Source organism: Budorcas taxicolor, chromosome 21, assembly GCF_023091745.1.
Source record: "Budorcas taxicolor isolate Tak-1 chromosome 21, Takin1.1, whole genome shotgun sequence".
Classification (NCBI taxonomy): Eukaryota; Metazoa; Chordata; class Mammalia; order Artiodactyla; family Bovidae; genus Budorcas; species Budorcas taxicolor.
The window spans coordinates 60,455,369-60,472,559 of NC_068930.1; the positions used below are offsets into that span (position 1 = coordinate 60,455,369).

At 46.6% G+C, this 17,191-nt stretch overlaps 1 protein-coding gene across 2 annotated transcripts in view; it reads right to left on the minus strand.

Moving 5' to 3' along the window:
* Positions 1 to 17,191, minus strand: part of FBLN5 (fibulin 5) — a 92,450-nt gene that overhangs the window by 32,986 nt on the left and 42,273 nt on the right. For both annotated transcript variants that reach the window (XM_052659491.1, XM_052659490.1), the window contains one exon: positions 2,388 to 2,510. In XM_052659491.1, coding sequence (XP_052515451.1) covers positions 2,388 to 2,510 — 123 coding nt within the window. The remainder of the gene's footprint in view (positions 1 to 2,387; positions 2,511 to 17,191) is intronic.

The window sequence follows — 17,191 nt, forward strand, 5'->3', positions numbered from 1 at the left end:
CTCTGTGAATAAGAACAACCCTCCTGGGGGAGGAATGTCCCAGTTACTGTCCCCACTCAGACGGGGAGGGGTTTCCTGGCCCCAAGGTCTCTGCAATCTGGCCTGCGTGTCCCGGTCACCTGGTCTTCTCTAGCACCCCCTTGTGGAGGAAAAAACTGGACTGAAAAACAGGACGCAGATTTTAGACCCAACTAACTGTCCAACATGTCCCTCCTCTATGAGTCTCAGTTTCCAACTCTATAAAAGGTGGATGACATAATATATAACATCCCTTCCAGCTCTGAAATGCTACACATTGAGTTCCCATACAAATAACTCACACTGATCTGCTTATGTTCAAATCAGTGGCCTCAGATTTTCCATAATAGCTGAGGTTGGTTAAAATGCAAAGCAATCATCATATTCACATATGCCCATGTGCAGCCAGCTCTTCGGTGCCTGGAAAGGAGAACCAAGTGAGGTCCAAGCTGGCTTGTCAGGCCTCTTTGGGCAGGGCTCTACAGGAGACCTCAACACAGTCTCAATCAAGAGAAAATGGGAAAAAAGAATCTTTTTGTCTGTTTGTTTCCATGATGTTGTTTGGATTTATTTCTTAGCACCTCCAGGACTGACTTTCAGGCAACAGAACAGTGTCTTGAGACTTTAAACTAGAAGGGCTTTTCCAAGAAACAGGAAAGAAATCACACCCTAGGAAGAGAAATTGCAATGACAACTAGAGATTGCTATGAATGCATTCACTTGGCTAAACCAAAGACTAGAGGGGAAGAAAGGAAAATAGCCCTCCAGAAAAAATAAACAGAGAGGTCATATAGCCGATGCCAACTGCAAGGGAGAAAACTCTCAATAGGTGCTGACTGACTTCTTAAAAAAGACCAGAGCTAGAGGGGTGGGCATAGGGTGGGGGATTTGGTGGGGTATTGGAAGGAGATGATGTTAGATCTGAATCCCCTGATTCACATTTGAGACCTGGGACATTTCTGTGACAAAGTGAGCACTCCCTTCTCTCGGTAGGATTTCTAATTAGGGACAGAAGGCAATGGCACCCCACTCCAGTACTCTTGCCTGGAAAATCCCATGGGCGGAGGAGCCTGGTAGGCTGCAGTCCATGGGGTCACGAAGAGTTGGACACGACTGAGCGAATTCCCTTTCATTTTTCACTTTCATGCATTGGAGGAGGAAATGGCAACCCACTCCAGTGTTCTTGCCTGGAGAATCCCAGGGACTGGGGAGCCTGGTGGGCTGCCGTCTATGGGGTCACACAGAGTCAGACACAACTGAAGCGACTTAGCAGCAGCAGCAACCCACACCTCTACCACTTCCTGCCTCTGTTATAAATTTCCAAAGGCAGAAAGAAGGTCTAGGTAAGACCAAATATGAACCTTTAAAAAATTCTGATGATGGAGAGGCAGTGATGAAGGCCTGAAAAGCACCTTCCCATCCTGGCAGAGTCTTTATTAGACTCTATATAAACAGGGCAGCGAAAGGGAGGAAGACCTCAAGGCTCAGGGCCTGAAAAGCAGGGTAAGCAGCTGCAGCCACGATGGATTAATCCCAACTGTCAACAGCAGGGAGCCAGGCTTCTGCAAGCTTGTCTGCATTTGGGACTGGACAAAAACATATTTTAGTGGTTCAGTGGTAAAGAATCTACCTACAGTGGAGGAGATGCAGATCTGATCTGTGGGTTGGGAAGATCCCCTGGAGAAGGAAATGGCAACCCACTCCAATATTCTTGCCTGGGAAATCCCATGAACCTACAGGAACCTAGAAGGCCACAGTCCATTGGGTTGCAAGAGATACAACGTAGTGAGTAAACCACCACTACTGTCACAATAAAAATAAGAGAAAGTAAAAGTGGCTCAGTCATGTCCGACTCTTTGCGACCCCATGGACTGTACAATCCATAGAATTCTCCAGGCCAGAGTACTGGAGTGAGTAGCCTTTCCCTTCTCTAGGGGATCTTCCCAACCCAGGGATCTAACCCAGGTCTCCCGCATTGCAGGCAGACTTTTTACCAGCTTAGCCATGAGGGAATACTGGATTGGGTAGATCCAAGAATACTGGAGTGGGTAGCCTAACCCTTCTGCAGTGGATCTTCCTGACCCAGGAATCAAACTGGAGTCTCCTGCATTGTAGGCAGATTCTTTACCAACTGAGCAATCAGAGAAGCCCAAAAATAAGAAAGTGGGGGAAAGAAATCCCTGGTGGTGACATGCCGTGATGCGGTGACGGTGACAAGTGATCTTAAAGGGTGGTGCTCCATGTAAGCTCAACAGTCTTCTGCCACCCCCAGCCCCAAAGAAAAGCCCATTGCCCTTAGGCCACCCAGCCATGACCACAATTCACAATACCCCCAGGCAATCATTCACTTTCAAGAGTTTCTCTATTACCTAAGCACTGGCCTTCGAGCAGCCAGTAGCCATCCGTGCAGGAACAGGTGTAGCCTCCTTCGGTGTTGATGCAAATCTGGGTAGGGTTACACTGGTGGGAATCCGTTGCACACTCGTCCACATCTGTAACACAGACATATTCCAAAGAATGTCACCTACATCTGTTTAGAGCCCTTGGAGCCACCAGAGGTGCTAACTGCTTGCTTGTCTGGCTGGGAGGCAGTTGATTATGTCCCTGGATTACATCACCTCCCTAACAGGTACCACTAGGAGACCCTGGCTTTTCTGGAGGGGGCAGAGCTAATCTGCTCCCTGGAAAATCTACAAGGGAAATGGCCAAAAAGAAAACACACATCCTTAAGCACTGTTCCACCATCCTGTCCAACATTCTCTGAAAGCAAGTTCACCTTGATGACAACCATTACTTGATTTAGAAATGTATTAGGCTTATCCATTCACATATAAACAGGTCTGTTGTGTACCTTCTGGGCGCACAGAGCCATGATAAACAATTCTGAGAACAATAACGGAAGGAAGAGAAACATCCCTCGCTAGAGGAAGACTGCGAGTCACTTGACGGCATCCACGTATGCAAATCTTTCAATCTGGGGCCCCTGCATCTTCAGGAAGCTTCTAGGAGCCCTCCAGCCTTCCCTCCTCCACTCCAGAGCTCTGGGGCTCACCTCCTGCTGCCCTCTGCTCAGATTGGGTTTCCCCATGCTGTCGTTACACATGCCCATCTGTTTGCTGCCGGGCAGGTACTTGTGCCAAGTCAGTCCCTTCTCCTTCACTGGGGCCGTCAAAGCGCAGAGACCAAGCTGTATTATGGCTGCGTTTCTCATCTGGTGTACACAGTACTCAGAACTGTTTCAGCTGAAACGAATCCTACTTTCTTTTCTCCCCACCCTGCACCTCAGGGAGTCCTGTAACGGGTGCTCCTGACACCACGCCCTCACTTTGACAAAACTCCACAGGGATTCACCCGGCGCCCTTAATTCATCTGGCCTGGCCCTGCCTCTCCCCTTCACTCCCACTTTCACCTGCCTGCACCCTCAGTAAGGCTCCTGCCTTTTGCCCTCTCATCAGGGTTTGCTCATCTACGCCCTATCCCTCCAGAATGGACCATCGCACCATCAGGAATATCAAGTTGACAGAAAGTTTGTTAGGGTTTTGCCATAACAGCTTCCGAAAAACCCAAACTAACATTTTGGCCAACCCAGGAGCATTAAAAGCTGCACTTCACTGAGACTGAGCGGTGCACCTGGCTCTTCATTTTCCTCTCAGTCACCCCATGCAGTGGGCTAGTGATTCCCATTTTACAGATGGGAAAATGGTGCCGAACATGCTGTAGCATCGAGCCCAGAGCGGAGCCCAGGCCTCCCTGCCTCCCAGGCCCCTCTGTCCAGGATGACAGGGCTCATGCTGCCGGGCCCTGGCAGGTCAAGCAGAGGAGAGGGGGCTGAGCTTTTGCTGCCTTTTCCTGCCCCACCTGGGAAACTGTCTGCCTCTTGACATTGTAGATGGCAGACTGGGGGCAGGGGGCAGCACTGGGGGTCCCGAGGATTCCAAAGTGTTAGCTCCATAGGTAACTCAGGAAGCGAGCACAACTGATCCAGTGAAACAAACATTCAGCCAGGTAAGTGACGGTCTCCTGGGTCCAAGGACAACACCCACCATAATCCACCACCATGTGCCTCATCAGTCGATACCAAGGACGCTGGTCAGTTCCCACCCCAGCCCCAGTGACCAGAGTCTGGAACCAGGCTCCAGCCTTCTCAACATGGACAACCTCCAAGAACCTACTTCCAGGGTGGCAGCCACCTCTGCTGCACCCCAACGATATACAGCCTTGATGGCAAAGACCCAGGGCCGTTCTCAGCTGCAAGAGTTCCTGCCTTTGCCCCGGGCATCGCCTCCAGCCCCAGCTCTGCCCACCCAGCAGAGCCTCCCAGGGGAACCCGCAAATCATGCTTGGCCGGCAGCCGCTCCTGCTCAAATCCGTATCGAAGTCTAGGATAATAAATAACGCCACTATCAGCCAGCACATATTTACATCTTTCCGGCAGGAAGTGATGGATGACAATTGTACCCTGGGAACAACTCTGCCTTAGGAATGTGTGCTCTTTATCCTGCTTCGAGGGGAACGGAGGGTGAAGGAGCAGCAGGGCAGTCAGAGAGCCCTGGCGACAGCAAGTTCCCAGGGCTCTATGCTGCGTAACCTGCATGGAGACGACATGCCCCCAGTAGCCTGAGAGAGAGCCACCAAACTGGGAGAGGCCCAGACTGGGCTCAGAGGAGCGTGGGAGGCCTCAATGTGTAGGCACGTACGAACAATTCAAATCATCCAGAAACAAAATCTCTAAGGTTTATTTTTTTTAATCCACCATTTTTACTCAGTTAAAGTAACTCAGTTATACTGCATATCTATTGATGGACATTCAAAAAACTACTTGAATTGACTGATTGGATGACTTGCACGGGTTGAATTCATTGTCAATTGATTGACGTTGAACGGATGGTCAATCTAAATATGTTCTGAGAACTCAATAAGTCTGGGAGTCTCTGGGGGGAAGTATGTCCCATCTTTATATCCTCAAAATATACCTGGTTTAACTTGGGTCTACGCATGTGTTGAATTGTGTCTGATTCTTTGTGACCCTGTGGACTGTAGCCCACCAGGCTCCTCTTGTCCATTGGTTTTCCAGGCAAGAATACTGGAGTGGGTTGCCATTTCCTCCTCCAAGGGATCTTCCCTCCAGGGGATCTTCCTCCTTCAAGGGAATCTTCCCAACAGGGGATCTTCCTCCTCCAAGGGATCTTCCCTCCAGGGGATCTTCCTCCTCGAAGGGAATCTTCCCAACAGGGGATCCTCCTCCTCCAAGGGATCATCCCTCCAGGGGATCTTCCTCCTCCAAGGGATCATCCCACAGGATGGAACCCATGTCTCCAGCTTGCGTCTCCTGCATTGGCAGGCGGGTTCTTTATCACTTAAGCCACCTGGGAAGTCCCCACCTCGGGTCCATATAAATGTTCAATGAATGAATGAATGAACACATGGGCAACACACATTAAGGCCTTTGAGTCCCCAGACAAGTTTTTCCAGCTGACAAGTGTGTAGACTTTAAAAACAACCACCCCCACTGAAAACCCCCATCAGCTTGCACACCTGAGGGGCTGGAACTGAGAATGTTCACGCCTTGGGTTCCGCACGAGGTGAAAAGACTCATCACACATTCCAGCTCACAGCTGAATTGCTTACATTAAATACCTTTAACTTAAATAACACAAGGGAAAAAATATGTCGAACCACTCCCAAGGACATTCTTTGGCAAAGGGGCCTTTTCTGCACCAGTGGAAAAGCACAAGTTAGGGCAACCTAAGTAAGTGCCATTATCCTCAGATGTAAATTGTGCTGGATACACCTTTCCTTTTCTGTGTAATGTTTAGGGAACATCCCTTTAGAGAAGAGGGTGCTGGGTTCATTCAATCATTCATGCCCTCACTCATCTACTAATCCTTTCTGTTCTACTGTGGCTGCGTGTGTGTGTGTGTCCTCCCAAATCTCCAGGCTGCTGAGAGAGCCAGTGGGGAGCACAGTCCCTCCAACCATGTGATTCCCACAGTGTCCCTCCTGGGGCTGTAGTCCTGGGCAGCTGCCTGGGCCCTTTGAGGACTCCAGCACAGCAGCTGTGGCTCATCTCTCCTCCACCGGGACAACATCTATCCACTGTCCAGGCGACCAGCACCCCGGTAACTGGAGGACAGAGCTCCCTGACACCTCCAGAACCAGGTCACAGCCCAGCACTGCACCTGCCCAGGGAGAAATCATTCTCCGTGTTGAGCAGCACAACCCTGCTGCCCATTGCAGCTCTGAGCTGTCGTCCTTTCCTGCAGACCTCCCCAGGGTGGCCTTTAATTACAACATTCTCGGGACTTCCCTGATGGTCCCGTGGCTAAGACTCTGCACTCCCAATACAGGGGGCCCTGGTTCAATCCCTAGCCAGGAAACTAGATCCCACATGCTGCAGCTAAGAATCCACCTGCCAAGACTAAAGGATCTCACATGCAGCAACTAAAAAGAAAATCTTATGCCTCACCAAAGACTGAAGATCCTGTGTGTTGCAACTAAGACCTGGCACCCAATAAATAATAAAATAAATAAATACACGTGCATGCGTGTTAAGTCACTTCAGTCGTGTCTGACTCTTTGCGACCTTATTGTCCATAGCCCCCCTGCTAGGCTCCTCTGTCCATGGGATTCTAAAGGCAATGACACTGGAGTGGGTTGCCATGCCCTCCTCTAGGGGATCTTCCAGACCCAGGATTCGAACCCATGTCACTTACACCTCCTGCATTGGCAGACAGGTTCTTTACCACTAGTAGCACCTGCTGCTAAATGCATATAAAAATGATTTTAAAAGTACAGCAATCTCAAACAACAACTGCTCACTTAGAAAAGTTCTCAAAGCAGTCAACCTCATCTCCTTGACCTGCTTCCAGGAGGCAGAAGTGAGCTCCCAGCCTTGGTACAGCAGCCCACATGTTAGACATACTCATTCAGGAGGTCATATCCATAGCTGTGTCCCATGTCCCCAGCTGGTGCACTAAGGCAGCAAGATTTCACAGGGGCACCAGATGGAGAAACTGGCCTCAAGACATCAGAATACATCTGCCCAACAAACCAGGACAATAAAAGAAGAGAATCTTCCAGGATGAGACCTTAATAAACATTTCTCTGAACAGAACATACAAGTGGCCATTAGGCACATGAAGAGATGCTCAACATCACAATTACTAGAGAAATGAAAATTTAAACTGCAGTGAGGTACCACCTCATACCAATCAGAATAGGCATCATTAAAAAGTCTACAAATAAATGCTGGAGAGGGTGTGGAGCAAAAGGGACCCTCCTACATTGCTGGTGGGAATGTAAGTTGGTGAAGCCATTATGGAAAGCAGTGCGAAGTTCCTCAGAAAACTAAAAATAGGATTACCATATAATCCAGCAATCTCACTCTGGAGCATATACCTGGACAAAACTATAATTTGAAAAGATCATGCACCCCGAGTTCATAGCAGCACTATTCACAATAGCCAAGACATGGAAACAACGTAAATGTCCACTGACCGACGAACGGATAAAGAAGATGTGATACTTACATACGATGGAATACTGCTTGGCCATAAAAAGAATGGAATAATGCCATTTGCAGTAACATGGATGGACCTAGCGATTATCATATTTAGTACTAAGCAAAGTAAGTTCAGAAAGAGAAAGACAAATACCATATGATATCACTTACGTGTGGAATCTAAAGTATGACACAGATGATCTTATCTATGAAATAGAAAGAAAGTCAAGGACACATAGAACAGACTGGTGGTTGCCAATGGGGATGGGAAATGGGGGAAGGATGGAGGGGGAGGTTGGGGTTAGCAAGTGTAAACTATTTTATACAGAATGGATGGACAACAAGGTTCTACTCTACAGCACAGGGAACTATGCTGACAAACCTTAGAAGAAAAGAACATGAATAAAGAATGTCTATATGTGCACAGCTGAGTCACTTGGCTGTGCAGCAGAGATTGGCACAACATTGTAAATCAACTATACTTCAATAAAAAATATAAAATTAGAATCTTTCAGGCGGACTCAAGGGACAGCATGGGAAAAGGCCACAGTCTACAAAGCTGCTGGAAGGTTTAGCCCTTGGAGCCAGAGTCTGTGATAGAAGCAAGTAGCAATAGACAGGTCCCCCTGCCTTGTCAGATGGAGTTCTCACAGGGCATCTTGACTATCATGCTGTGGCTTTATGCCTCTTATACGTCCTTCCCTGGGAGTGAGTTAGTTCTCAACATACAACCCACTTTCCCATTCCCTATAAAACTAATGGTTCCAAGTATAATCTTAGGGTTAACTCACAGTTTATTATATAAAAATCTCTACAGGTAGCTAAAATGGACAACATACCCCTATAAACATGCATAAACGTGTGTGTGCTTAGTTGCTCAGTCGTGTCCGACTCTTTGCAACTCCATGGACTGTAGCCCAGCAGGCTTCTCTGTCCATGGGGTTCTCCAGGCAAGAATACTGGAGTGGGTTGCCATTTCCTCCTCTGGGGATCTTCCCAACCCAGGGATCAAATCTGTGTCTCCTGTATTGTAGGCAGATTCTTTCTATCTGAGGCACCAGGGAAGCCCATGCATAAACATGTTTGAATACAAATAACATGCATACATAAGCCAGGTATTATTATATTTGAATGTCCATATTATACACCTACACTTCCCCGGTGGTGCAGATGGTAAAGCATCTGCCTACAATGCGGGAGACCTGGGTTCGATCCCTGGGTCGGAAAGATCTTCCGGAGAAGGAAATGGCAACCCACTCCAGTACTTTTGCCTGGAAAATCCCATGGACAGAGGAGCATGGTAGGCTACAGTCCATGGGGTCGCAAAGAGTTGGACACGACTGAGCAACTTCACTATTTACATTTCAGCATTTATTCCTAAAAGTTCAAGAGAAAATAGTTAAACTGTCCTCACAACACAAATTCTCATTGAAATAAGTGTCCCTTGAAAACCGTAAAACAAAGCAAACAAAAACAAAAACTAATGGTTCCCCCATGCCCACAGGGAAAAGATTTCCTAAGTCATGCTGCCCGTACCAAAGCTGAAGAGGAAAGAAAGGCCAAAGGTCTGAGACCTCCCCAGAAAGGGCTACTGGGTTTAAAAAAAAAATGTTGAGGGCAGGCAGAGCTGGGTGTGAATCCAGTTCTTGCACTTAAGAACTGAATATTACAGACAAGTTGATTAATCTGAGGGATGCTCAGATGCTCTGCAAAACAGAGCTGCAACAGCCTGCCTCCTCAGCTGCTAGGAGAGTTCACAAATAATTGTGTTTGCAGGTGCTATTGCCGCTACCTGGCACACAGGAGGTACTTGGGAAGTTTTAGTTTCCTTCCTTAGTGAGCTGCTGTTTCTAAGAGTTGTGAAAGATGGAGGAAGCTTGTCTTCTGCCAGCTGCAGGCTCTGTCCTGGGATTCAGAAGGCACGATGATGACAGCACTCGGTGGGCTGTGAAACACAGTTAGCTGATGGTTCAATCAACCACAGCCGCCAACCGTCCATGATTCTGTAACTGAGGATGTCCGAAAGCCTAAGGGCGCGTGCGTCTTACTGAAGTCCACAGCCAAATACCTTAACACCATGATTCTTCCCTTTTGATGTGTTTTCTCTTCTCCAGTACTGTGATTAAGGCAGGGCTGACTTTGTGAGCCTGAGTACACACCCTCAGCCGAGCGTCTCGGTTCTTGGGTGAGAATGGCCATCAGCCAAAGGGAAACATTCTCACTGGGTGACACCAGGAGAAAGTGTCCAACGTTTGGAAGACTGCACCTTTCCAGAGGCCTCCACGAGTCCTTTTTTGGACACGGCCAAATCATATCCTTGGTAGTAAATTTTTACCCAGTGAAACAACATGTTTTCCCAGCCCGTTTTTGTTCCTTCCTTGCTCAAGCTAATGGGGCTTGATAAGAAAGAAGAAAATAAAAATGGCACATTCCAATGCCTCCAATTGAAGCCAGTTTCAGGCCTGCTGCTGGGCTGGATCGGGGCCATTTTTCAGCGAGATGAGCTCAGCCAAGGCTGGAAGCTACACAGGACCGACTTCCCAAACACCTGCTTAATTAAAGATCTCAGCGTTTGAGAACTCTCTTGTTGAATTCCCAGGACATCTGCATTCCATGTGTCTTATGGGTCTGGGGCAGTCATCAGAAGCCAGCTCTTTCTGTGTTTACAGCACTTTTCCCAAAGCTTGATATTAAGCTTAGAACACAAAGCCTGCTCGTTTCGTGCCTCTAATTAAGCAACAAATATGTGGTCCATTTTCCAAACAACAAAAAATCCTCTTGGATGAAACCAGCTGGGCTGAAGCTTCCAACTTCTCCGTGGATTCTATTTTTCTATCCATAAAGCAAGAGCGTGGAGGAGAGCTCTAAAGGGCCCTTCTAGCCCTGACCTTCTACAGAAACAAACTATGCAACTAATGGGGATCACATTGTTTGGTTCTTGGCTAATTTTTTTCATCCAGAGTGCTTCGTAAACATCAGCTGACTTTAGCTGCTCTCAAACTGGGCAGTGAATTGGCTAAGCTCATTCAAGTTTTGACAACGTGTGAATGATCACTGCAGGTTCAGGCATGGGGGTGGGAGTGAGGAAGGGACACATATGTTCCTTCTTGAGTATCAGGCACCAATAGTCCTGAGAGGTCTCTTCACTGTAGAGTTAATTACTTAATGTATTTATTAATAATGAATATAAAGTATTTTGTAGAAATATACTGTAAGATTCTTTATGATAACATTATCATTAGCATTCTTCAGATTTACGTTCTCTAAGAATCTAGGTATTCCCAAATCATTAACTACCTGAAGATTTTAAAAAATTATAAACTTACAGCAATGAAAAATATTTCATACTTGGGAGCACATTACACAAAATAATGTGAATAAATTTCTTTTACTAGGCTTAAAAATTGTCCTGAGAGTAAAGGGACAAGGCTGCTTATTGACAATGTAGACAACGGTATTTTTCAAAAGGGCACAAGACTTTAGCTATTATTGTGATTATAAAGCAAACAAACGTGGAGCTCAAACTAGATTTCCGTTTGCCAAAATTCTTGCCATTTGTCCATCAACAGGGAAGGATTCTTGCAACCGTACAAGTCAGTGGTTCGCAAACCTAGCTGCCCAAGAGAATTACCAGGCTAACACAGAAAGTCTGGGGTGGAGGCTTGAAAAACTTTTTAGAGTGACCTAAATGATTCCAGTGTAAAACCATATCTGGAGCTTGCCGTGCCAGACTAAAACTTCTTAAACTTTAATGTGCACATGAGTCAGTGAGGATCTTGTTGAAACGCAGGCTCCAATTTGGTCGACTCTGCATTTCTAATAAGCTCCCAGGTGATGCCAGCGCTGGTGGCTCCAGGACCTCACTCCACGAGGCAAGGTGTTGGATTATTGAGAGTGGTGTTTGGTTCTGTATCCACGCAACCTGCTCAGAGTTTAAGAAGCTGTTCAAAAGAGTCTGGGAGGGAATTAAGTGTTCAAAAATCAAACTGGCAATCCCTAGCCAGATTCTTCTCTAAGATCAAACCTGTTAGTTATAACAGTATTGTGATTTTTAGAGCCTTATTTAAAAAGTTCTCCACACAGTCAAAACCACAGTCTAAAAATGCTTTCCTGGGGGTACAAACAACAGCTATTACTCACATCCACCTGCAGTGGTTGTGAGCACTGTGTACCTACAAAAGGTTCTCCTCCTTTCAATATGCTGATGGTGTTTTGATTTCCTAAGAGTTAACTCAGTTCCCTGAATCTTAACTAAGTTCTTAGAAATACTGCCCCCAAAGTGATGACAAAAAGTGCAAAAGATTTCAATTAGGAGAAAAGACAGGATTTTTCCTTCAGCGCAGACCATCCCTTGTTCAGGAACACAGTCTATAAATACTTCAGCTCTTAAACTGTGTCATCTCCACTGCATCTCCCCTAGGCTCCATCTCCCAGTTCCTTCTGAGCTATTCCTCCCCCACACCCTCAGCTCAACATCATCCACAGTGCCCCAGGCTTCCCAGCCTTATCCCAGCTTCTCCTTATCCCTGATCCCCACACCCTCCTCTCTGTTTTGCAGAACCCCAGGCTAAAAAGCTCATACTTCCTTAAATCCTTTGCCCCACCCAGGACTCTCACACAGTTCTCCTTCTGGAAATCTTGCAAATTCTTTCTTACCATCCCTTATACCCTAAAATTCCAAGGCCTCACTGTCTTCTCTCAATGACTGGAATAACTCCATACTAGTCTGCAGGCCTCCAGCCTCTCCCCCTGAAAGCAAGCAAAACACAACCTCCAGAACCATCCAAGACACAGGAATGTGTGGCCCCTACTACTCAACACTGTATATCGCCTCCTTAGAAACTTCACAGCTTTCTTTTTACATCTTGGCAAAGCACACGATGTGATGCGATGCAATTAGGCACATCAGGTTTTACAGCGTCTTACACCGTATTATATAATTAGCTGTGGAGGGCTCCATCTCCTTCCACTAAACTGTGAGTTTCTTGAAAACAAAAAGTGGGTCTTATTCACATTTGTGTCCTAAGCAGATAGAGGACATCTGGGGACTGTGCTTGCCCAGCAGACCTCAGGCCCCCGCCTGAGATGTGTCCTAACCCTTGTCCAGTCTTCACCGAGGGCTGATTTGAAAGTGTCTACTTTCAAATTGCGGTGCTAGAGAAGACTCTTAAGAGTCCCTTGAACTTCAAGGAGACCAAACCAGTCAATCCTAAAGAAAATCAGCTCTGAACACTCATTGGAAGGACTGATGCTGAAACTCTGATATTTTGGCCACCTGATGCAAAGAGCTGACTCATTGGAAAAGACCCTGTTGCTGGGAAAGACTGAAGGCAGGAGGAGAAGGGGTTGACAGAGGATGAGATGGTTGAATGTCATCACCGACTCGATGGACATGAGTTTGAGCATACTCTAGGAGATAGTGAAGGACAGGGAAGCCTGGAATGCTGCAGTCATGGAGTCGCAGAGTCAGACATGACTTAGTGACTGAACAACCAACTTCCAAAGGCTTTGACACACCATGTGCTTGGCTCGATGGAGTGAGTTATATTTCCTCTTTCCTCCTAAAGAGCCAGGCAACCTAGACAAGCAAAAAGTTTATGTTCAACATTCACAGGAGGGAGGGACATCAGAGGAGAGAAAAGATACACCTTTTCCTGGCCTAAAAATGGGCACCAACAGGAACTTGTAGGGCACAACCAGGAAACCCAATCCACTTTGCAGATCCTCAGTCTGGTGCCGGCCGTGAGAATACTCAGGTGTGCAAATTCACCCCAAGAAATCAATCATCCTGTTGTCAGGATCAAACACTCCCTGCCAATCCCTCCCAGAGCACAAGAAAGGAATCTGCATAGGCCTCCCCACACAGGGGATCAGAAACTCTGCTACCACCTCTGACTCCATCACTAACTAACCAGCATGCCCGTATGTATGCCATTGGCCTGCCTGTGCTTCCCTGTCTTGGAAATGGGGCCTCAGAGGACCTGTAGGCCAGTGGGGAAGACAGGTGGTGAACAGAAATGAGGAGTGCACTGAGGAAGGCTATGGGAACACACAACAGTAAGTGTCCCACACCTGGGAGGTGAGGGCAGGCTTTGACCCGGACAGCGACACAGGGGAATGCTTCCTCCATATACACCCATTCCCGGAGCCCTAAGACAAGGGAGGGGAGAGACAGATGGCTCTTTCGACATAAGTTACAAGCAGCAGGCCAGTAGGTGATTAAGGATATAGATATTCCATCCTGAGACTTCCCTGGTGATTCAGACAGTAAAGAATCTGCCTGCAATGCGGGAGACCTGGGTTCAATCCCTGGGTCAAGAAGATCCCCTGGAGGAAGGCATGGTAACCCACTCCAGTATTCTTGCCTGGAGAATTCCATGGACAGAGGAGCCTGACAGGCTACAGTCCATGGGGTAACATAAGAGTCAGACATGACTGTGGAGAAGGCAACGGCACCCCACTCCAGTACTCTTGCCTGGAAAATCCCATGGACAGAGGAGCCTGGGTAGGCTGCGGTCCATGGGCTCGCAAAGAGTCGGACACGATTGAGTGACTTCACTTTCACTTTTCACTTTCATGCATCGGAGAAGGAAATGGCAACCCACTCCAGTGTTCTTGCCTGGAGAATCCCAGGGACGGGGGAGCCTGGTGGGCTGCCGTCTATGGGGTCACACAGAGTCGGACACTACTGAAGTGACTTAGCAGCAGCAGCAGCAGCAGACATGACTGAGGGACTGACACTTTCACTTTTCTTTCATCCTGAGATCACCCCTCTGATGGTCTCCTCTCCTGCCCCCCACTCCCTACTCTGCTGTGGTCCAAAGTCCCCCGTTCCTCATCTCCAGCCGATGACCTCAGCACATCAGAGAGTAACTGTTGAGGCTACAACTCAAGAGGAGGTGAAACCTCATAGGATGGGAGGAAGAGGTCAAAGGCAGAGAGGGACTCTGAGGTTAGGGGAGAGGATGCCAGAAAGAGAGAGAGTCTGTCTGGTGACTGAGGGGTTGCTTGTCCTGAGGGTCTCGAAGGGAGAGCCCCACCCCAAACGGCACAGGACTGCAACAGCCACACCTGCTCCACACAACCCTTTGGACTTCGTAAGCCTTGGATTGTATCACTTAAACCTAAAATAAATATTTGAACTGATTAAATACTTCCCAGGATTGTGTATTTACCTAACTGATGGAGTAGGGGCTGCTCTCTTCCATTCCCCCTCTGGGGTCACTAGCAGATGTCTGGATTTCTCTTCTTCAGAAGGCAGGGAGGTGAAGGAGCAATATTTGAGGGCAATCAAGTAGGTGACCTGCCAACCAGTCTAGCCCTCCCTCCAACCATCAAGAGCACAGCACCAAAGACCCAGGGCCTGTAATACAGCTATTCAGGACTCATTTATGCAACAGACATTCACCGTGAGCCAACAATGCTGTAGGTACTAGGGAGTCAAAGATAAATGACACATGGGCCATGTCTGTTTACAGTCTAGCAGGCAACGGATAAGAGACCAGATAATCCCAATTCAGTATGGTAAGCGCAGTGCTGGAGAAAAGAACGTGGGCACTTCCGGGAGGAAGAGATGTCTTGGAATAGGGGATGGATTCCTGGAATAGGACGTTGGGGTGAATCTAGACGGATGATGTGGAAGAGGCTACCCCAATTGGACATAGTCTTCTGATATCCATTCTACCAACTAAAGACTGCATTTTTCATTTTCCTTCACAGTGATATGTGGCTATGTGATGAAACTCTGGCCACAGGGATATAAGTAAAAATAATATATAACAACTTCTGGGTCATGCTTTAAAAGAACAAATGTGTGGTTCCCTTGTCACCTCTCTCCTCCCTCTGGCTGAGATGAAGGTATGATGGCAAGAGCTGGAGCAGCTATTTTGGATTCAGAGGTGAAAGTCACACATTGAGCTTGGTCTAGCCAGCCTCTAGCCCTGAACTGCGTGCCTCTGGACTGTACTATGAGAATTTTAATTCTCTCCTATCTAAACCAGTTGTGTTGAAAGTCTCTTTGTTATTAACTTGTTTCTCAAGTAAGCCAAAAGAATGGCATGTGCAAAGGCACTGAGGCATAAAAGCCACAGAACATTTAGACAGCCAAGCGCAGTTAACACAAGCAAACACATATGGGTCAGTGCAGGGGAGGGAAGGGAAGATAGGAGCCCATTTGTAAAATGATTGTGTACCAAGCTAAGGATGCTGGAGAAGGGGGAAGAGAAGACAAGCAGAAAGAACAGGAAGGGAGAAAATAAAATGAAAAAATGAAGAGATGATAAGGAGGGCAAAGGAGGAGTGAGAGGAAGGATAAAAAAAAAAAAAGCCATAGTCATGCTTTCCTGCATGTGGGAACTTGCATTGGTTCTCAGTTAACACCACAAAAGTCCTAGCCCTTTGTGGTTCTGCAACAATTAGCATTAAGCTTCATGTTTTAATGAGCTCTCTGAGTGTTTTAATGAGCCTCAGTCAGAAAATTTTGACATGAATTTTTTAAATAACACAGTAAGATGAACCCTCCAAAATGTAGTTACTGATTCTAAATGGTTGGGTTAACAGTATGCTCAGTTGAGTTTGTAATAAATGCTGTTTTGATTAATAGTAGCGGTAGTGAAGGAAATGGTAACAAAAACACATGATCCAATGCAACTGCCCTGTGACCACCGAATTTCTCTGGGTCCCTCTGCCACAGTCTTCCTGGAAGTAATTGTCTACAGTCACTGCTCTGCCTTCCCACCTCCCACTCTCTCTAACCTGATACAATCAGACTTCCATCTTTTTGATTTTACTATAGCCTTTCTCTTCAAGGTCACAAATGATTTCCACAAGGTCAAGAATGATTTTCACAAGATCAAATCCAAAGATTTAGTCTTTATCCTTCACTACTTCCCTTCAGCATTTGGCACGGTCATCCTTTCCTTTCTTCTTTCAGGACTTTCCTCGTTGGACTTTCATGATCCCACCTTTCTCTGGTTTGGGTTCTCTCCTAAGGGTACTCTGGTAGTCAGTACGGGTGGGTCAGGACATATTATGGGTAGTCAGCATGGGTGGATTTTTACAGCATTAATCACAATAGCCAAGAGATGGAAGCAACCCTACTATCCATCGATGGATGAATGAATAAACAAAATGTGGTCCATACATACAGTGGAATATTATTTGGCATTTAAAAGAAAGGAATTTCTGACATGCAACAGCATGAAAGAACCCAGTGAGACATTATACTAAGTGAAATAAGCCAGTCACAAAAAGACTAATATTAATGATTCCACTTATATGAAGTATCTAAAAGTAGCCAAATCATAGAAAACATAAAGTAGAATGGTGCTTACCAGGGGTTGAGGGGAAGGGTAAAAAGGGAGTGACTCTTCGATGGGTACAGAGTTCTAGATTTGCAAGATGACAAAGTTCTGGAGATCTATTTCACAATAATGTGAAAGTCCTTAACAGTATTCAACTCTACTCTTAGAAATGGTCCAGATGGTAAATTTCATGTTATGTGTTTTTTCCCCCAATAAAGTTAGTATTTGTAAATCAAAACACATTCATTGACTTCGACTCTAAATTTTATCGATTATTCCTACTGGAAGACATAATTGACCTGTGATCTGAAATAAAATCCCAGAGAAGAGGCAGACAGTAGCATCCTGTGCTTCTGACGAGCTTACCTCC